Source organism: Pinus tabuliformis, chromosome 9 (genome assembly GCF_031772625.1).
Source record: "Pinus tabuliformis cultivar Carrire ecotype Pingquan chromosome 9, CPIR1, whole genome shotgun sequence".
In the NCBI taxonomy this organism is placed as follows: Eukaryota; Viridiplantae; Streptophyta; class Pinopsida; order Pinales; family Pinaceae; genus Pinus; species Pinus tabuliformis.
Genome location: NC_142307.1, coordinates 985,678,489 through 985,702,372, shown reverse-complemented (window position 1 = coordinate 985,702,372; position 23,884 = coordinate 985,678,489). Strand labels below are relative to the sequence as shown.

General features: G+C 37.4%; 1 protein-coding gene across 1 annotated transcript; it reads right to left on the bottom strand.

Moving 5' to 3' along the window:
* Positions 1–20,438: 20,438 nt before the first annotated feature.
* Positions 20,439–21,917, bottom strand: LOC149152035 (uncharacterized). The gene has a single exon (XM_089443347.1). It carries the CDS (start codon positions 21,915–21,917, stop codon positions 20,439–20,441), a length of 1,479 nt encoding a protein of 492 aa, XP_089299473.1.
* Positions 21,918–23,884: the final 1,967 nt, after the last annotated feature.

Below are 23,884 nucleotides of genomic sequence, written 5' to 3'. Positions count from 1 at the left end.
AATTTCTTCAACAGTAAATGACAAAGAAATAAATTTCCTTTTCTTTTTGCCTTAAAATATAACCATCCAGTCACGGTATTGCATGCAGGCTTTAATAAAAAAATACTTATCTATAACAAATTTTGGTAGCCACAATGTCTTACCTTCAAACCCATAAATTTGAATCACAGTATTACTTTCTCTTTCTTCATGCATAGATTTTCCCCATAGGAAAACTTGGGCTTGCGCAAATATTTGATATGGCTCTTGTATAGTTATCATGTAATTGAATTGCTTTAAAATGACACCTTGAATTAGAGAAAAATGTAAAGAAGCTTTATGCTTCCACAATATGGGATACCAAAACTTCATTGGTTCTTAGTTGACATTGAATTTAGGATTATAGGGTAAGTCAAAAAAGACATGATTGGAGACAATGATTGTTTTTAGGTACACAATCATGAAGAATCTATTGCTCCTGGACAAATTGACTAATTAAAAATCTAATTCATTAGAAATGATATCAACCAAGTCAAATATACAATCTTTTTTGTATGAGTGATAAATCATACAGAGAGTGCATTTTGGAACATTCATTGTATTTTCTCGGCCCATGACACAAGCGCAAGCCAACAATGTTGTTTTTCCATGTTCCTGGTGTCTGTGATAGAATATTAAATCTTTGATACCACCAAACCAAGAATCACAACGAAGCTACTTTTCATAGTGGAATATAAACAACAATACATCTACTAGTGAACAAAATGTGGACAACCTTTTATATTTTTCAACCCAACTTTGTTATTTTAATCAACATATAATACAACAGTCTAGGATTCCCATAACAGGGATAATGGCCCTCAAATATCCACTAGTACAAGAATACAAACTGGGGCTTGGTTTCAGTCCATTGACAATGAATCTACCCTCAACAAGATACTCTGACCAACTGGTTGATGTAGTCAACTCTCTCATCTCCTCTCGGTCGTACCATGCACCTACCTGATCCTTCTTCTCTCGATCTGCAACTCCTACCTCTATCAGTGCTCTAAGTCCATTTGGCCACTGAACCTTGGCTATCTAATTTTCTCACTATTTGTGCCTTAGTCCATCAAGGGCACAACACATCGAGACTCCTATCGAGTTCACATATCCACTTGTAAACAACTCTTAACTGGCCATTGATACTTCTCAGCTACTCAGGGACTTCAGCCCACTATGGTATTTCTGTGTTGCGCACGGAGGGTTTCCATCTATCACTGCAAGATGTCCATCTCCCACAATGAACACATGCTAGGAGGACTACCCATCATCTGTTGTAGAAGTCCTTCTTGGCACACAAATCTAGGGATGCTCAACTACTTCTCTGGTTTGTCAACCCTTGAGCTCAACAATTGCCACTCTAGCAACTACTTTTGTCCATCAAAGTGTTGAACACCGAGCTCCAACTTGGGCACTACCACGTTGTCCTCCAATAGACCATAAATGACCAATCACTATCCACACTTGTTCCACTATCATAATTCCCTTCAACAGTCCATGAGTGACCAAGTTTGTTGTAGCATTTGCTCCTATTTAGGGCATCCAACACCTAGGAAACCCCTCCACATGGTTGCTAACAGACTTCAAAATTTTCCTCTCCTAGGACACCATCCACTAGCATCAACTCAACCTTAACAAATCAATACAATACATACTAAGCCTTGCTAACCTCCAGTGTCACCCTACTGTAATTTGCTACATGTTCAACCCTCACTTGCGTTGCCTGCACTCGCGTTTCTGCACTCGTGCGTTCCTTCTCTTGCGCGTTACTGCACTTGTGCATTCCTGCACTCGCGTGTTCTTGCACTCATGCGTTCCTACAGTCATACATTACTGCACTCACGTTCCTTCACTCATTTTCCTTCACTGGCGAGTTCCTACACTCATGCGTTCCTGCACTCATTTTCATGCACTCCCGCGTTCCTACACTCACGTTCTTTCACTTGCACGTTCTTGCACTCATGTTACCTTTCTTGATGTGTAGAATATTAAAGATTATTCTTGCATGTGTTAAATAAATATCCTCCACCTTATATTTATACACAATACAAAGGCTACATCAAATCACATGTGTGGGTTTGACAACTTGTCACAAGGTCTCTAAAATCCTAGCCAACCTTTGACCAAACCCACATAGTAACTTCAAAAATTCATATTTCAAGTTCTAGACCTTGGATTTGAGTGATTTTTAATGCTCCTGATTACTCTCGAGATCCTCTATCACCTCAATTCATCACATGTCCAAAAATATTCATGGATTCACACCCATATTTTTGGGTGAAAATCCAACAGGCTTGGGTTTCATGCCCACAAGCCACACTTGTGTGCCAACTCCTCCATAACCCTCAAGCCTAGGTTTTGGAGTACCTCCCAAGCTACAAATATCAACACTCCCTCTTAGTGAGGGAGTTACTTCCAACACTAGGAAGTTTCCATCAACATCATTCGACAACACTAGCCCATTTGGCATCCATCACTACAACATACTCTATAGAATGAACCCTGCAACCTTGGTAATGCCTCTGCCTCATCACGTCTGAACCTGAAGATCCAAAAACTCCATAGGGCTTCTCCCTCTGAGGCTAGACTCCCTTTGAGATTACACGATTTCCACTGACTCTATCCTGCAAGCACTTATCCTCCTGGATCAAATACCACTCGTGCAAATCCTTCTAATATCGGATATGAAACATCACAATCTGACGAAGACTCTAGCCTGCCAGTATATAGTCCATCACATGAATCCATCTTAGTCAACTTGGTCTCACTCATGCCAAAGAAACCCTTGAGTTTTCCCAACCATCCATAACAAATCAACGGAAGTCCATGATCAACAATATACCCTACAATAAACTGTTGTTCACCAGGATCACCACAAATCCAGCGGAACTCCCAACCAAGCTCGTTGCCAAGCCATTCAAGACCACATATCCATGTCTTTAGCTAAACCATCTTCTCCATGATCTAGACACCCACAAATCCCTCTGAGTTGCTTCGCTGCGCACACTATGATTCATTGTCCCTCAAAGTAGCTCATACAACCTCTTATATTATGTTGTTTTTACACGATCCTGGTGTCTAGGATAGAATCTTATACCTCTGATGCTACCAAACCAAGAATCACAACGAAGCTACTTTTCACAATGGAATATAAACAATAGTAAATCTACTAGTGCACAAAATATGGACAACTTTTTACATTTTTCAACCCAACTTCATTATATTAATCAACACATAATACAATAGTCTAGGGCTCTCATACCAAGGATAATAGCCCTCAAATATACACTAGTACAAGAATACAAAAATAGGGCTTGGTGTCAGTCCATATACAACTAATATACCCTCAACAAGATACTTTGACTATCTGGCTAATGTAGTCAACTCTCTCATACCCTGTACCTATCTGGTCTTTTGGCTCCCAATTTGTAGCTCCTTCCTCTATCAATGCTCCAAGTCAATCTGGCCACTGAACCTCGACTATCTAATCTTCTCAGTAGTTGTGCCTTAGTCCATCAAGGGTGCAACAAATCGAGACTCATGTCGAGTTGTTCACATCTCCACTTGTGAACAACTCTCAACTACCCATTGTTTCTCCTCAGCTACACAGGGACTTCAACTCACTATGGTCTTCATACATTGCTCCAATGATGACCAACATAGGGCACATAGGGATGCCACCTATCATTGCAAGGTTTCCATCTCCCACAATGAACATGGGCTAGGAAGACTACCCATCATCTACTGTAGAAGTATTTATCCACACACAAGTCTATCGTTCCTCAACTGCTCCTCTGGTTCGTCAACCCTTGAGCTCAACAACTTCTGGCCTAGAAACTCCTTTTTTCCATCAAAATGTTGCACATCGGGCTCCAACTTAGGCACTATCATGTTATCCTCCAACATACCATAAATTCCCAATCACCATCCACACTTGGTCCACTCTCACGCTGCCCTCCAACAATCCATGAGAGACTAAGTCTGTTGTAGCATCTGCTTCTAGTTAAGGCATCCAACACCTAGGAAACACCTCCACATGGATGCTAATAGAATTTCAAATTGTCCTCTCCTAGGACACCATCCACTAGCATTAATTCAACCTTAAAACATCAATACAATACATACAAATCCTTGCTCAGTTTCTGTGTCACCTTGGTGCAGTCTGTTACATGCTCAAACCTCACTTGCGTTGCCTACACTCGCATTCTTTCACTCACGCGTTCTTGCCCTTATGTTCCTGTACTCATGCATTACTGCACTCACGCATTCCTGAACTCATGTGTTCCTGCACTTATGTGTTCTTGCACTCGTATTCATGCTACCTTTCTTGAAGTGTAGACTATGAAAGATGCTTCTTGGACGTGTTAAATGACTTTCCTCCACCTTATATTTATACAAAATACAAGGGCTAAATCAAATCACATGTATGGGCTTGAAAACTTGTCACAAGGTCTCTAAATGCCTAGCTGACCTTGATCAAACCCGCACATTAGCTTCAAAATTTCATCTCTCAAGTTTGGGACCTCCGATTTGAGTGATTTTTGATGCTCCTGGTTACTCTTGGGATCCTCTATCACCTAAAATTATCACATGTCCAAAAATCCTCATGGATTCAAACCCATATATTGCTTGGGTGCAAAGCCCACAAGGTTGGGTTTCATGCCCAGAAGACACACTTGGGTGCCAACTCCTCCACAACCCTCAAGCCTAGGGTTTGGAGTACCTCCCAAGCTACAAATATCAACAAACAGAAGTCCCTAAATGGTTGTTTAAACAAAGAAATATATAGGAGAGAAATATCAGAAGGAACCTAAGAAGTTAGGGAAATGAATTCTTGAATAATGTTAGCCTTGCTTGCCTATGACTTCAGGAAATTATTTGCTTCTAGCAATTTTAAGCACTTATTAGGTTATGGTAACTTGAATATCCATTTGACTGCCTTGTGATTTAGGGGAATCTGTTTTTCTAGTAGCATAAGTGTTCTTGTTCTTGAATCAAACTTGCTTGCACACAAATGAACAATTTCTCTGAAATCAAAGAATTTTGAAACACATGCAGCATTTTCCAATATGCTAGTCCAAATCTTGTTGTTGTTCTTCTCTTCCATTAGAACATTCACATACCACTCATACATAATCGACTAGTGAAACTTCTCATCGATATGAATAAGTGAGTTAATTGTATCAGTGAAAATAGCTTTTTTCCTCCCTTTTCTAGCAATTTCTGCTTTGTACCTAAAATGATCTCTCAAACAATATTGTTCTCAATGTTGTTTAACTGCACAATTTTTGGTTCCTTATACAGTCACCAATTTTTACTATTGCAAGTGTGAAATATGTTATATAAGACATTATCAATAAATAGAAATTGAAGATACTAAATCTAGTGTTTATGGAAAATAGTGGATATAAATCTTGAAATTCCAAAACCTTCTCGTCCATTTACTCTACACTTTGCTCCTGCTTTAATGTTGTCAATATACGTCCCCTAAGTGACAACAATTTAAAATGTAAAATAAATATAATTTCTTTGTGATGATGACAATTATCTTACATACTATCAATAATAACTCTTAGTCAAAAAGTGTGAAAGGACAACCATAAATTAAGGTTGTGCATAGATGTGGTAAGTTACCTCTACTACAAAGTGACTTGATCATTGGGCTAGTCCCCACTACTATGCATTGCCAATTTTAATTTACAAATAACCTGACATATGGTTTTGAAAAACTTCAAAGACACATGCATCTTTCTCCAATCATTACAAATTGCTTCACTCTCTTATTCGTTAATCAGTGTTCATCTTTGTTCAGAAATACATAATCTATTATCAATTTTCTCAACACTAGTTATCCCTAAACAAATTTTAGCTGAAAATTGTTAAAATTGGTAACTAGGGACAACTTCCACCTTAGGAAATATCATATTATGGATATGATTATTGCATTGGATTCCTCTTTCCTAGAGGTACAATTTTGATATAAAGATCATCTCATTCTGACAAGCAGAAATGGAATTTTGAATTTATTCTTTCTCGTGGACAAATTGTCAAGGTTTGGCCTCAATCAAATGTAGGCTCATGAAGCCCAATGGATGTGTCTCCTCACCCTCAACAAGTGTATAAATAGAAGTGACCCTTCTCTCATTTTTACATCATCTTCTCTCTCCTCTCTTGATTGGTTAGTACAACTTGAAGGCTCTCTCTCTTCTTCGCACGTGTGGAACGAAGGCTGATTTCAAGAGGCCAAAATTTCTGTGATTATGGCAGCATTGACTTGAGAGCTTTGATAAAGAGTTGACTTTTTCTTTTGGGCCAGAACTTCGATCTTTTTAGGCCGCATTCTTCGGATCAAGGCAATTGGGGACAGTTTGACCATGTTGACTGCAACATTAAATTTTTGTTTGACCGCAAAAATTATAGCAAGGATTGTTTGGGTTGACCAAGTTTTTTTGGGTTGACTTTGACCCTCTCTAGAGGCCGTATATTCTAATGTTACTGAGCTTATTAAAGTTTGAATTAGGGTAGTTTTGACCACCGTTGACTTTCTGGTTAGCGTTGTATTGACTGTTGATTTGGCAGATCTGTTTTGGGCTTGTATTTATTGATATTTGTACTCTCTCTCTTTGCTGAACTATTGAAGAATAATAAGAATATTTGATCAAAGCGTTTCCCCACATTGAGGTTTGTCCCTCGCATCCGCCACATCTTATGTCCTCTTGTCTTCATTTGTCTTTTGCATATGATTTTATGTTCTATCCGCATTTACTGTCAATGTGTATAATTTAATGTGATTACTACTGGATATAATTGGAAATTGTCATTGGGTTGCTAAAGGAACATTGAAGTAAATTGTCTTAAGCATAAAGCATACCATTGTTATCTAAAATTAACAAAAATTAATCCATTAAAAAAGAATTCGTGAATGTATGAAATAAGTGTTGCATGAGATGGAAGTTTGCAAAAGAAATGTGCAAAGAAACGAATATGTATGGAAGAAGGAAGATGTGGAAGATACACCTACACTTTTGCACCTTCTGCACAACACTTATGTGTCTTTTGCATCTCCCACTGAAAAAAGAAGCAAGGGGCTCCATATACGATAAGTTGTAACCAGAGATCAACTTAATTCATGGTAACACAATCAACAAACCTGAATTATCAAATGCTAAAAAAGCGAGAAAAAGTAATTCTTCAATATTTAAGAATACCCACAACATACGAAAGAAAGAACCATGATTGTAGAAGCATTGGTTGTTTTTTGCATTCATGATTTCTTGGAAAGTGCATCCTTTGCTTGCAATTGAGCCTAAATGGCATCTCCAACATGTCTTAGCTATTGGTAACAAGGAAAATCATATGTAAGGAACCCAAAGGCCTAAATTTTTAACATAGAAAAGAACTGGCACTGATCAAAATATGAAACACTAAACAAAAAATTACAGCAAAACAATGAAGTATTCCCTAATTACATTTATTATCGAAAATATTACAACCTAGTTTGTGTTTGCCTCTTGCACTTGAATAATGATTTTCCATAAAAAATGAATTAATAGCTTACACCAATAGCTTTATGTTCAACATTTTGAACTTGGTAACAAAAATTCTAAAATCATACATACGGGAAACTTCAGAGATGTTGATGCAAATAGAAAGATCGGAAACACATGTAGTATTTGTCAGTCATTGCAGATTGCTTCATTCCCTTGTATCTAAAGAGAATTAGAAGTCATAAACATACAAAATAATGAACACAAAGTTATCATCATACACTGAAGAATTCCTTGATTACATTTATTATTGAAAATCCTTGACTCTAATTTATCTCTACCTCCTGGTATTTGCATAGTTATTTTTCATCAACAATGAATTAATAGTTTAACCCAATAGATTTATGTTGATAATTTCGTATACTAGTAAGTGCTAGTTCACCTGGATTTTCAGAAATATATAAAGTATTTGAAAATCTTGGAGCCTGAGTACACAGAGAACAAAAGGACAAGATTATGAATCTAGTTTACAACTACAATGCTTATTGATAATTTCAAATACTAGTAATTGTTTGAGAACGTTTCACAACAAACACAATTTAACACTCAAGAAATATGAACAACCTACAGACACATGACTTGATCCTGCATCAATTTGCTAAATTAAATGTTGAGAATACTTATATTCCCCTTCAAAAGTGTTTTTTTTTTAATTGTATGACTAGACTTTAATTCATACTTATACATTATTTAAATTTAATTGTGTCCTAAGTGGCATAAATTTACAAAGTAAAATAAACCTGAATATTTTGTGATCATGACACTTCATGGACAAACTACTAGTAATAACTCTATCTTGAAAATTATGCAAACAAAACTAAAAAGAAAATATTAACCAAATATGTTATACACAAGATAACAGATTTTTGGAAACACATGATTTTAGTTGGGAAAAACAAAGAGCTAGGGTGGAACTTTGAACAAACGAAACAAATGCCATATTTTTCTAATAGAAATCCTAAGATCATATACATTGTAAAATTTGGGAATTTTTTTGTTCTCTTATCTGTCAACCATATTCTGCTCTTGCTTAGAAACACCGATTCTACCATTGACTTGCTCAATGTTACACCATTGACTTGCTCAATGTTACTTACCCCTCAATCAAGTTTACTAGGAAAAATTGATCACGTTAAAAAAGGATTCATAAATGTGTGGAAGAAGTGTTTTGAGAGATGGAAGTGTACAGAAGGAATGTGTGAAGAAATGAGTATGTGTGGATGGAGCAAGGTGTGGAATAGACACCTGCATTTATGTATCTGTCACACAATACTTATCCATTACATCTTTCGGTAACACCATAAGGAATGTACCCTTCACTTGATCTATTCCAACTAGGAATTAGCTAAAGTTATGATAAAACAATCAACAAATCTGAATCATCAAACGTTGAAAAAAAAATCTTAAATATTTAAGAATACTCATACCTCAGAAGTATACATGATTCCCACAATCTATGCTCCTTATTTTGTTGTCATAGTTAAATTAATTACTTATCCATTCTAGACTTCGGATCAGAATGAATAAACAAATATACCATTCCAACCTATATGAAACAGATAAGCTTTACAAAAACTTCTTGTATTAAATTAATAATTGCTAGTGAAGTGTACCGCTTAAAAAAAAATGCATAGCTTATGTTGCATTAGAATCACATAAAGTGTAGAGAAGCATGAAAATCATCATGATCACTTTAGTATATATGTGAAATATGGGCATGACATTTAGAACATAATTTTTTTTCTAAATGTTATTAATAATCGTCTTATTCTTGGAAATAAAAATTTAATGTTACTTCCGGTAATAATTTCAAGCACATGTATTCTAATAAATATTTACTTTGTATGCCATTTGAATTGATGTCAATATTGAAATCTCCAAAAATTATAAAAATTTAATCATTATGCATGAATTGTTCCTTTATTATTGCAATTGCTTCAATAACTACTGAAATAGACACAAATGGCAAAACATATACATTTATTATGCATATTTGGTATTGGAAATAAACTTCTAACAAAACAAGTTCAATTATGTTATTGCAAATGTTCTTGGTTGATATGATCTCTATTTTTCTTCTATGCAAGTAAGTACTCCATGAAGAAAAATTGATATGTTGAAATTGAATTTGCAAAATTCATTATTTGACGGTGGAAAGTTTACATGCGTTTCTTGGATACAAAGAATCATAGCACTCATTAGATCTTCATCATGTACAATGTCATTGACATGAGCATGTAGACTTCGTGTATTCAAAGTTACAATCGATAAAATACTTGCATTTGCTATTGGATTATATATGTTTTCAGGTTTCCATGACACTTGAGTTCTTAAGTGTTTCATTTCTTCTAATATTTTCTCAGTCACACAAGTTTCTTTGTGTTAGTTTCTAAAGAATATAAAATGATTCCATGGTTCTAATAGGTGACAATGCTATGTACATTAGTCCATGTTTGAATATGCCACTCGGATCAAATGCAAGCCCATCCAATGTTAAACCTTGTGCTTCATATATTGTTCTAGCACAAGCTAATTATATCGGAAATTGTTTCCATACTATACTTTTAGAGCTCTTGCTATGATATGCCAATGGTTTTGAAACACATAATATTGGAGTCCAATTCAATGAATTTTTTTGTAATACAGTTCATGATACTTGTTTCTTTGCAGTTTGCCAATCTCTGGATTTATAAAACCTAATCATATTACACCAACAATTCTCATATTCTTTGTATAATTTTTGCATATTCCATCTGTGCCATTAACAAGGCCATCCTTTGTATTATAATTTCTTGCATATAGCTCAATGATAACATTGCATTTGATAAAAAATTTTGGTGCTAATATCATTGTTTTCTCATATGATACATAACCTATTTCCTTACCATCATATGTGTCAATCACATCAAGAACTATTCCTTTATATGTAACAACATTTTCTTGTTATGCTTAAGTGCATAGTTGTTCCTATAAAATAAATATGGAAATAATGGATCTAATGGAAAAGTTCTATAGAACATACTATTTATATATTCTATGTCTTCATTGGGTTGTTGATTCACTCACATTTTGTTATGGATATCAACATGTTTTTGATCCATTGTCATATGTAATTCATAAAATTTTACTTTTTCCTTCCAAAAATAGTATGTTATTTTTTCCCTTTTCTACAATGGGTTTCTAAAAAATTAGAGAATCTTTGATTGGTAGTGCTTGCAATAAGTCATTGTTGACACCTAATCATAGGGATTGGGTGAACAACTGTAAATAAATGTAAATAAATAATAGAGGAAATGGAGAGTCATCGGGAGATGAAACTGAACAGTCTCTCCCTTGTATATAATAATAGACAGCCTAAATGAATAATATATTCTCATTTTCGAGGAGTTACCTCCTGGCCTGACATGGTATTAGAGCTAGCTCTATCTTTGGCATCACAGTTTTCCCTTGTAACTCCATCCTGGCCTATATTCTGCTTATTTTGCAGAACTGACACCTTTGTCATGCTCCAGAGGCCTGAATAGTGCACTGTCATATGCGTTTCTATTCCTGACTGAACGACTCGTCTCCCACGCTCCTCCACTTTCATGCGCTGCTCTCCCATACCTCTCCCAGCTGCATATTATGCTGATGAAAAAAAATACAATTCTGCTTTGAACTTCTTCTAGTTCACGCTTTGATTGATGGAGCCTTCTGGCATTGTGAGTAAGCAGTTACTATTTCTCTGTTGGGTGGAAGACATGCTTTTGTGCAACTGTTGCTTTGGTCAATTTTGGATTAGTTTGATAATACTTCCCTTAGGCAATGGTCATGATTTTATGGGTGTGGTGCCCTCGACTCTTCTGATTCTCAAGGCTGTAACTTCTTAAGCGTCCTTTTACACAGTTTATGCTCAGTCATTCTTTGGAATAGTCTTATTTTATGGGTATTGTTGTAATGTTGCTTAAGGGGCTCTAGGATTCTTCATAAGCACTCCAAAAGCGTTGCTCCAGGCTTTGGTTACGTTGGCTCCCTTACATGTGCAGCTCCCTTACATGCGTTTCTCCCTCATGTATGTAAATGCTGGCTCCTAAACGCTAGCGGCTCCACATTGTTCCATATATATAACATGTTGTCTCCCAACATATATACGTTGTTCCATATATGAAATACATTGGCTCCTAAACGCTAGTAGCTCCACGCTGTTCCATATATATAACATGATGTCTCCCAATTTATAAGCATTGTTTTCATATATAATGTTGTCTCCCCATATATAATATGTTGTCTCCCAACATATATACATTGTCTCATATATACGTTGTTCCATATATATATATAATGTTGGTATATATACAATGTTGTTTCCATATACCACGCCGTTTAGCTTCCACGCTATCCACATCCATGGTATACCACGTTGTCCACCTCCCCCAAGTCCTCCCTTCCCCGTATACCACCTTCCCTAAATATTCCCTCCCCCATATATTACCTCCCCAAAATAATACCTCTGTTTTTAATATATCAGAGTGCAATTTTTGATCACCAGAAGTGCATTTTTTATATATTGGCAGCAGGGTACATGTTTTTTTAAAAATGCATTCATTGATATCTATTATGGGAGTGGTTCTCACCGGGAAGGAGAACTATCCAGAATGGTTGGGGAAAATCAAACACACTCTCATTTTTAATGAGCTGTGGAAAGGAGTGTGCGTTGGAAACGGAGACAAAGAGCCCGAACATCCTACCTCAGACAAGGAATTCATCATTTGGGAAAATAAGAACAGGAAGGTGAGTTTCCATATTTCGCCATTTTCAAATGCTTTCGAAGCCTTACAAAAACTAAAGGAACTCTATGACTCACACTCTGCACTTGAAGTTGTTCAAATCATGATTAAATTGTCCACCCTTGAATTACAAAATGATGATCCTCTTGCTCTTGCATCAGAAGCAAAATATATTATGCATGATATCAAAGTCACTAATGTTGAACTGGACATTCCTTTGATAGGTTTTCTCAAGGCACTTTATCCCACTTACTCAAATTATCTTGAGTCATTGCAAGAAAATGGAAACCTCAAAGATATTACCTTTGACTCCCTTGTGAAAAAATTTGTTGAAAGAGAGAAAGATTTTGGGAAGAAGAAAACTCCTCAGTCTTCTGAAGAGGTTGTGTGTCTTGCACAAAGAGAGAAGAATCCCGCTCAAGATTCTTCCAGAGGAAGAGGTGGTCGAAGAGGAAGAGGGAGAAATTTCAGAGGCAGGGGGGGGGCAAACACTCTCAAGGAGAAAAGTCAGATTTGCATGACATACGCTACAAAAGAGATGGATCACATGATGCATCCACATGCAAGTTGCCTTGGGACAAAATTGAGCAGGAAAGAACCAACCCAAAGGTAAAGCTAATGATAAAGAGAAAGGTAAAGCACTTGAATCTGCTCACTATGTTGTGGCACACTATAATATTGGAGTAAATGAAGACTTATTTAATGCTTCACTTGCTTCGTGGAAAAATGATTGGTTGCTTGATTAAGGAGCAACTTGCCACATGACTTTTAGAAGAGATTTTTTTGAAGAATTTACTGACAATGTTGATGGAGCGGTATACTTTGCGGACAAATCAAAATTCAATCCATCAGGGCTTGGTACAATTAGGCTTAAATTGCCTGGTCTTCCAGACTTTATTCAGCATCATGTTTTATATCTCCCACAGCTGAGGAGAAACTTGTTGTCCTTGCTCCACATTCACCAGCAAGGACACTCCATTCATATGTTTGATGGAAAGCTTGAGGTGAAAAAATCATCAGACCACTCACTGGTCATGAGGGGGATAGAAGAAGAAATGCTTCTCAAGCTGCAAGGTACTCTGCTCATGCACAAAATTTCTCATACAATTCTCATTATGAAGAAGGTACATTTCAATCAAGTTTATTATGGCATGCTAGATTTGGACACTTAAACTATGACAGCCTCCGCTTGTTGAAGAAAAATGGTGTTACTGGTTTGCCTACAATTCCTAGGAAACTTAAGCAATGTGATTCTTGCATTCTAGGAAAGCATAACAAACAATATTTTCATGATTCACATTCCAGAGCACATAGAAAACTTGAACTCATTCATTCAAATTTATGTGGTCCAATGCCTATTCATTATGCAAATGGAAATAAATATATGATGATATTTATTGATGACTACACCAGAATGTGTTGGGTTTATTGATTGAAGAACAAATATGATGCTTTTCAAACATTCAAGAATTTTGATACATGGATTGAAAATGATGCACAGTACAATATTGGCTCTATTCTCACTGATAATGGAAAAGAATACACTTCAAATGAATTTTAAAACTATCTTCGCCAACATGGGATCAAACATCAAACAACTGTGCCTATAATCCCCAACAGAACAGAGTAGCTGAAAGAATGAATAGGACAATCTTAAATATGGTGCACTTCACGATGTTTTTCATGAATCTAAAATTTATGTTTTGGGTTGATGTAGTTCTATGTGCCATATACGTAAAGAATAAATGTCCATCTAATGCTATTAGAAACAAGACTCCTTATGAAATGTGGTATGCGCACATTCCTTCGGTAAAGCATCTTAGGGTCTTTAGTTCCACATGTTATGCGTTGATACCAAATGTACATAGAAACAAACTTGGTGCAAGAAGTCGTAAGTGTATCTTCCTGGGGTATTCAAACACCTCCAAAGCATAATGTCTCTATGATGAAGTCAATAAAAAGTTTGTTCTATCTAGAGATGTAATCTTTCTTGAATCATCCAAAACTGACAATGTTGTTGAGTGAAATCTTGTTCGCTTGGACAAATTCGCAAATGAAAAATCATTTCAAGAATTTGATAATAAGATTCCACATCTTGAAGGGGGGATTCCTATACTATATCAACCTGTGAAATCTTCTTCTGAAGCACTCTCCCCCCCACATGAAACTCCAACAACGGATGATACTTTGAGTGATGTGGTTCACATAATTGGGAGACTCAATCTTGATTTAGTCCCAACTCAACCAACGAAGTAGCTTGGACCATCTCAGAAAGGTACACCAAAGTGGCTGACAAATACACTTGAAAATGTTCATCCTGATGAGGTTGGAAAGACAGGAACTAGAAATTCAACCTGGTAAAATGGAGGTGATGTAGATGACTCTGATTCACCTGTTGATATGGATGTTTCTTATTATTGTGAATTGAATTTGTCTACAGATTTTGAACCAACTTCCTTCAAATAAGCTTCTTCTCATGATGAATGAAAAGAAGCAATGAAAAAGGAGTATGATGCCTTGATAAAGAATGGCACTTGGAAGCTGGTTGATCCTCCATTGGGAACCAAACCAATTGGCTGCAAGTGGGTCTACAACAACAAGTATAAAGCTAATGGATAACTTGAAAAGCAGAAAGCTAGGCTTGCGGAAAAAAAATTTCACATAAGGAAGGGGTCGATTATGAGGAGACTTTTTCCCCCACAGAAAATGGGCGACCATCCAGACACTCTTTTCCCTAGTAGCTCATAACGGTTGGAAAGTCCATCAAATGGATGTAAAAACTTCTTTCTTGAATGGAGATCCAAAAGAGAATGTTTTTATGTCCCAACCTGAAGGATTTGTTGTAAAAGGACATGAACATAAAGTATGCAAACTTGTGAAATCCTTGTATGGCCTCAAACAAGAACTGCGAGCCTGGTATGAAAAACTAATTGAGCATCTTCTAAAACTCAATTTCAAACATTATGATCTTGATGATGCAACTTTGTTTGTCAAGAAGGTTGGAAAAACAATTGTATATCTTGTGGCATATGTAAATGATCTTTTGATGACAGGGAACAACAAGAGCTACATTGCATCCATAAAGAAGGAATTGAGGAAAGGTTTTGAAATGACTGATTTGGGTTATGTTCATTACTATCTTGGTATTGAAGTAACTTAACATCCGAATTCCATATTAATTTCTCAAAAGAAGTACATTGGAGGTCTGTTGAATAGGTTTGGCATGACTGAATGCAATCCTCTAACTACTCCAATGGAACAAAACTTAAAGCTCACATCCATTGAAGTAAAATAATTTGAGGATGCAACAAAGTATAGACAGCTGGTAGGAAGTCTCAACTACCTCACTACTACTAGACCAAACATTTTGTTTGCTGTTGGAATCCTCTCTAGGTTTATGCGAAAGCCTTGTGAGGGACATTGGTCTATTGCAAAAAGGGTTCTAAAGTAATTGAAGGGAACTCAAGACTTTGGAATCAAGTATACACAGGTGGGCAACCTCAGCTTGATTGGATCATGCAAATAATCAGTTCCAGTGGAATCCACAACAAAGGAAGAATATGTGGCAGCAGCCGAGGCAAAAAAAGAAATTGTGTGTCTCAGGAAAATTCTAGAAGATTTACAGGTAAAACAAGTACAATTGACTCCACTCATGATTGACAATACCTCAGCAATAAAGTTGGCCAAGAACCCAAAGTTCCATGATCGAACAAAACACATCCATACAAAATATCATCTGATTCGACATCATTTTGAGGCTAAAACAATCCATCTTCGCCATTGTTCCACTAATGAGCAGATTGCAGACATCTTCACTAAAGAATTTGGAAGAGAAAATATTGAAAGATTCATAACGATGCTTGGACTCACCAACATCCCTTCAGATTAAGGGGGGAATGTTGACACCTAATCATAGGGATTGGGTGAACAACTGTAAATAAGTGCAAAATAAATAATAGAGGAAATGGAGAGTCATCGGGTGATGAAACTGAACAGTCTCTCCCTTGTATATAATAATAGACATCCTAAATGAATAATATATTCTCATTTTTGAGGAGTTACCTCCTGGCTTGACAATCACCCTCAAAAATTAGATTCTTTGATTAGGTGTTGTAGTAGCTGCAACACCCTCCAAAATTTTGGCCTACACTCAAATTTTGGAGCCTACTGTGGCTCCTATGATAGGTCGTTCATTAGACACTTATTGGTAAGATGATGATTTCAAGCTCTCTTCTTCAATCTCAAGAGTCATTCGCACTTCTATATTTATATAGAAAGTGTCATCTTCGGGCATGGGAGTTATCGCTTGTCATGAAAATGGAAGTTTTGGTTTGCTTCAAGAGGAAATATTTGTGAAAATGAGTTTTTCTCATCATACATACATGCTTCACACTCATTTCCAAAGTTTCACGCACTATAACACAAGTGTCATCATTATCCTCACAAATTTTATCGTTGGATCCGCACTTGTTATAAGCTGCCACAAAGGTTGTTGCATTAAGCGAAGTATTTTTTCATATGTTTTGGATGATCTATGTTTTATCACTACGTTTCCTAGCGTGTTGTCATAGTCAAGTTCTATCAATGTTCACATTGGTTGCAATGATCCCACACTTAGTCAAATTCTGGAGGATTCCTAGCAACCTAGCCTCATCTAGCCTTCCTAAATTATGCACTTCACATCTACAACCCTCAAGCTTTTTCCTTGCCTACTAGAACTGTGCAATACATAGAAATCCCAGCATCCCTTGGCATCCAAAACTGCACAGAGGCTACCTCTTGTGACCTTCCCTCAAACAGATCTCATTGCCTTCAAGTACTGCTCATATTTTTCCTCCACGGCCTCATCCCCAGAAACCACTGATTGCTTGAATTGCACAATTTTGTCCCTCAGTGGGCACTCCATAATTTTTTCCTTTAGTGGGCACTATGTAGTCTTATCCCTCAGTCCAACCCAGTCTCTGATCCTTCTCCCCCCTGACCTAATACCAGTTCTGGCTCATTCAGTGGATTATCATGCAACATCTTATACTAGGGGTTTATTAGACTAATGTCATCCTGTCATGAGTGGATTATAGATACAAGAATTCTACCAGGCTATGGAAAGATGATGAAGAAGTAGATGAAGAAGGAGGACATGAAAGATGACACTAAGGATATGAAGAGAAAATATAGTTATTAGATAATAAGACCAAGGAACCTGGGGTCTGATAGAAAATCGAGACCACATGAAGACTCCATCTGATTCATAACCCTCTGGAGGGTAGGAACGAAAAACAAAGCACATATCATAAAGTTGAAATACACCTCTTAGCATAGTATGAATGAGATCTTATCATTTTCATATCATTATGTCTTCAATGACATGTATGGTCGCAAACAGTGAGAGTCATTCCATTTGTTTTCTCTAAGTGTTTTGCTCCCTTTGGCTTGTTGGATCAACTATCATCTCTTGACATGCTTGACTATTATGACATGTTTACAAGCCTTATCTAGTGGTTTTGAAGGTCGGCCTCTGTGTATACGAGTTTTCCTAGCCATGTAAACACCTATCTCACACATACACAAACTCTTGAGCACTGCCGCACAAGTGTCGTCATAGTCGTCCTAAAGTCTATCTCAAGTGTCGCACATATCACTTCTTGACCTGAGACAGTCACATGGAGGGTAATCCTTTGCTTTTTTTTCCTGTGGTCTATGATGTTGTGTCGTTGAAGTACGCTAAGTGTGTGATCACAGTTCAATTTCATCATGAGTCTATCTTCCTCCCGCACTTAGCCACTTTTGGAAAATCTTCTCGACCAGACAAATTAGCTTCATCGGGCATCAAATGAGTTGCACACTACATAGTATAAACCCTCATTGGTGTGACCTTGCTACCTGGAACTGCATAGTGTGCATTCACTATCTTCCAGGGAATTTGTATTGCACAATTCCAGAGCCTAGTAGCCTTCCTTCACCCTCATAATTATGTAGTTGTGCCTCCTAGTCTGCCTTGAACTACATACTTCACACTTTCAATCCTCAAGCTTTTCCCTTGCCTGTTGAAACCACGTAATGAGAAATGAGCCTTGCCTCCCTTGGCCTCTAGAACTGCTCAGATGTGTCCTTGAGTGACCTTCCTCAATCATAGCTCACTTCCCTCAAGAGCTACGCAGATTTGTCCTCCACGCCTCTCTGTTTCCCAATCCTCCTTGCCTTTGAAAAGTGCACAAAACTAACCCCTAATAGCATCATCCCTCATCAGCCACTGTTGTCTTGAACTACGCAATTTTGATTCGCAATGGCCACTGCACAATTTTTCTCCTCAATGGAGACTATGCTGAAAAGTTCCTCAGTCAAACCTGAGTTGTGCTCTACGCAGTATCAGTGATCAAGCCCTCTCCCTATCACCTATAACTATGCAATGCATAGTTACTAGGTCCTCTCTCCCATCCTGTCACTTGTCCCAGGCTCAGTTCAAGAATAACAATGCATCATCTTAGACTATGGATTTTTCGGATTGATGTTGTCCAGTCATGAGTGAATTGCAGGAACAGGTACACTATCAACTCATGGAGAGATGGTGAGGAAGGATAAGAAGGAGGAAATCATGCCTAAGACTCACTCATAGCTTTACAGATGAGTGAACCTATCAAGGGAAAACAAAGGGACACAAGTTCGAAACAAACTACCAAGACCAAAGATCATTGAAGACCTTGCATCATCAAGCTATGCGGAGGAAAAGGGAAAGCATATCCAATAACACATTTATCACTCAGCAATAATAGTGACTTGAAATTTCCACATCATCAAGTCATTCCATGTTAGCATTGTTGTGTCAAGTCATGTCATGATTTGTCATATGCCACATCACTATTATGGGTCATGTATATTGTAAGTCAAATGTATTGTAAAGTGAAAGTCCAATGGACACACATGAATAGGAAGATTCATGTAAGTTGAAAAGTTTGTTGAAGCCTCAAAAATCGCTACGACAACATGGGGGAATACCACCCGGTCCGAACCTTAAAGCAACTTCTTTTTTGTTTGGAATGGTGGTTTTGACTGGTTTAACTTAGAACTAGGTCTAGTTACCTTCTCTCAATCTCCAAATGAATTAAAATATGACTTTCATCTACCAATGGAGAAGAGACATCAGATCATCCCTCTTATTGATCGGGCAAGAAAGTGATCTTTAAGTTGATTTGGAGCTCAACCATGCCACAACTAAATTTCGCCTCTTTGTCAAGAGGACTTTTAGGAATGTAGAATTAAATCTATATGCAAAATTATTCTAAAATGCAAGAGAAATGAACTAAATCCTAATCTTATCTCAATTAGGTAGATATAGATCTAATCCAACCCAGAACAAGATATTTAGATGATTGGGATTCAAATATGTCTGGCTTATAATGAATATCAAGCTAACGAAGTAGCTCAATTAATTGAGATTATGAATACCGAAACAAGTTCTATTCAGAGATCTCTAAACTGAAATAATCAACCAAAAACATTTAGGAAGTAGTTCACAAAATGATATTGATTGTTAAATTAGAAATTCGAATAATTAAACAATAATACGAGGAAATAGTTCACAACATATCATTATTTGTTAAATCAATATTAAAAGATAGATTTATGAGTAAATAGTTACTCAGAAATCAGAATTCAACCCATACGAGCATAGATAAATAATTTTTTTTTCCAAAGGAAAAAACGAAACTTTTTATTAAGACAATAAAAAGTTTACATTGCATATGCTGACGCATCTCTGTTCATCCTGTGTGACTATTTTGTCTGTTTTACAAAAATTTATTTTCTGCCTTTTGCTTGAGACCAGTTTCCCTTAATAGGCAAAACTGTCCCTGATTCATCTTCTTTTCTTGTTTTGTCCGGAACTAAGGTTCCTTTTGACTAAAAAACTTGAAACTAAAGACTGTCCAAAAAAAACTGTCCAACAAAATCGGGTCTCCTCAACAGAGAGGAAAACAACCCGTTACATAAACATACATGTTATATAAACTGTCATATTACCGTAGCTTAAAGAGTCTTAATATTTTGCATATGAGAAAAAAATTTAGATTTTGATATGAAAAGGAAACAAAAAAGTGCTGCCAGAAGTTCAGAAAAATTGATCATGAGGTGGCTGTTCGGTCCTTCTGATTTGGCCTTGATTATCCTCTAAGATTTTCCAGCTGCCCAAATCCTGTTGCAGACCGTCTTTAGAAAGCTTGTCCGCTGTATCATTCCTTTCCCTGAAAATGTGACATAGAGAGAAGCTGTTAAAATATGATTTTAATATCTGAATTTCCTCCAGGATTTGTTTTAAGACTTGATTACTGCATGTGCTTTGACCGTTTACCCATCTGATCACATTTTGGGAGTCTCCGAAGATCTGAATTGTGAGAGTGTGCCTTTGAATAAGCCAGCAAAGAAGGAATTTCAAGGCGAGCATTTCTGCATAGTTGTTTGAACCTGTTCCTAAACCTACAGAAGCTTTAAGGATGTGAGTTGAATTTTCGTGAATGACTAAGCCTGCTCCTGCGTTATTGTTTTGAGATGCTCCGTCGAAGAAAGCCCAAGGGATTCCTTCTGTTATACGAACTTCTGGGACGCTTCTTTGGGGATGGGTTTCCTTAGGCTGTGGGATACTGGAAAAGATAGAAATGCTTTGGATTGTTGTGATGGTCACTGGGGTTTCTTTGTCCTGGAAGATGCTCCTGTTCCTAGCTATCCATACCCCCCAGTTGATGATTAAAGGAAGATTACGCATGTTTCCATTTGGAAATAAATGCCACCACTTCTTCCATGCTTCTTGCATATTATCACATTCCCATTCTAGCTTTTTGTTCAGCATATTTCCTGCCTCGCCCCAAATCTTAAGAGTTTCTGGGCACTTTAGGAAGAGGTGATTTATGGATTCAGCTTCCAGTTTGCATAAAGTGCATCTCCCAGGCTCGTACATAAATCTGGACTGCAGAATGTCCCAAGTTGGGATTTTACTTTTTAGAATGCACCAGAAAAGGATTTTTGACTTTGGAGGGCTTTTAAGTTTCCATAGCTGTTTCGACCACCATTCCGGATCTCCCCATCCTTTCCTAGACATGAGGAATTTGTAGCCACTCTTTGGTGCATATTCCCTCGAGTCTGCAGGCGCCCATATTAACTCATCCTGTCTGTCGTTCAGCCTTACATTGGATCTGGAAAGTTCCTGGATAAAAGCTCTCCATTCGTTCCTCCATCTATGCTCTAATTCTAAATCTTCTTCACTCTTCCATGCTTGTCCCCAAATGGTTGAAAATCCCGGTTTTTCCACTTGGCTTAAGAAGAGAATACCTTTTTCTTCTAAATGCTGAACTAGGCCAGGAGGGAGGACATAGTTTTCGTTGCATCCTACCCAAGGATCCTTCCCTATCTTTACCTTTTCTCCATTCCCGACCTTACATGCAAGACCTTGCTCTATCACCTTAAAAGACTCCACTGTTGCTTTCCGTATTACAGAGACGTTCTTTTGGATCTTGTCTGGGTTCCTGATCCACTCTTCTAATGGAGTTGGGTCTATATATTTTCCTTTTACCGTTCTTGTCCAGAGATTTTCCATCTTAATAAGTCTCCACCCTGATTTGGCTGCCAGTGAGAGATTGAAATCAGGGAGGCTTTTTATCCCCCAACCGCCCCAGTCTTTTCGCCTCGCCACTTTCTCCCAGGCAACCCAAGGAAGAACCGTGTTTTCTTTTGATCCTGCCCATAAAAATCTGCTACAAATTCTCCTTATTTTCTCCAATACTCCTTTTGGAACCCATGTTAAAGTTGCCTAGAAAACTGGTATGGCTAGTAACACAGATTTTATTAGTGTCAGTCTCCCTGCTCTGGATAGCCATTTGAAACTCCAGTGGTTGATTTTTGCTTCAATCTTTGCAATTAACCAAGACCAGTCCTCTTTCCTGTATGCGTTCGGCTTCAACCAGAATCCTAAATACTTAAACGGGGAATCCATGTTGCACATTCCATAAGGGAAGAAAGAGTTGAGCTGAGCTTTTTCTTGTCTGTTTAGGCCTTCCTCTATAATCTGAGATTTCCTGGGGTTAATCTGCATTCCAGTAGCTTTCAGAAAAAGGTCAAAAATGTTTTTTAATTCCTTAAGTTCATTTGTGGCACCATTTGTAAAAACCAAAATGTCGTCTACAAAGAGAAGGTGAGATATGAACAAATTTACTGCTGCCTCTATACCTTTTACCTTACCTTCCCTTTTGGATTTTTGAATCAGCTGGCTTAAGCCTTCAGCAACTAAGAGAAATAACAGAGGGGACAGGGGGCATCCTTGCCTCAAACCTCTCTGTCCTTTAAAGAAGGGGGTGGCTGCGCCATTTATGAGGATTGCATAGCTGACATCTGTGATACACCCCATAATCCATCTGATAAAGTCCACTTTGAATCCTATGTGAGTTAAGAGCAGACGAATATATATCCAATTTATCCTATCATATGCTTTTGATAATTCTATTTTGATGACTGAACCCTTCTTGTTTTTCAGCTTTACACTATGAAGAACCTCCTGTGCCACACCAATTGCTTCATGTATTTGCCTTCCGTTCAAGAACCCAAATTGTTCAGGTGAGATATGCCTTGATAGGATTGGTTTGATTCTGAGTGCAATCACTTTTGCAATTATTTTATAAATGCTGTTGCATAAAGAGATAGGTCTGAAATCCTCAAAAGATTCCGGAGCTTCCTTTTTTGGAATGAGAGCTATGAAGGTTGCATTGAAAGGACTGTAGATTTCTCCCTTCTTTCTTGACTCCTCTACGACTTCTGTGATTTCTTCTCCTATCTGCTCAAAAAAATGTAGAAAGATCTCTACTGTCCAACCATCCGGACCGGGGCTCTTCTCTTTTGCCATAGATTTAATAACACTTTCCACCTCCTCCTTCGTAACAGGGTCCATTAATTGGTCCGCTTCTTCCTCCTCCACATATCTATGGAAGCATTGCGTTGTTTGAATGACCTCCGCAATGGTGATCTCACCATTGTCTTTAAATAAGGATTGGAAGTGATTCTGCCCAAGAGCTGATAAGGCTTCAAACGTCTTAGCCTCCCCTCCTTCTTCATTTTTTAAGTTCCAGATGGTATTTGCACTCTTCCTCCCTTTTGCATAGTTATGGAAGAAACTTGTGTTATCATCCCCTGCTTTGAGCCAGATTGCTCTACTCTTGAGTCTCCATTCCTCCTCCTTTGCCAGCAGGATTTGATTCTTGTGCTTCTCCAGGGCTAATATTTTCTCTTTAGATTCCTGTGTCGCGTAGCCATCCGCCTCTATGCTTTCAAGCTTTTGAAGGTCCTCGTTTATCCTAGATATTTCCTCAGTCTGCTTTGCTTTTCTGTCCTTTGCCCATGAGATTGTTGCCTTCTTCAGTCTTTTGAGATTTTCCATGAATAAGAATCCTTTATTCTCTTGTGAACCTCTGTCGGGATGTGACCAAATTTCTTTGAATAGTTTATTAAAAGATTCTTCTTGGAGCCAGGAAGCATTAAATTTGAAAGGGGCAGGAGGTTTTGGGGGAACTTTGG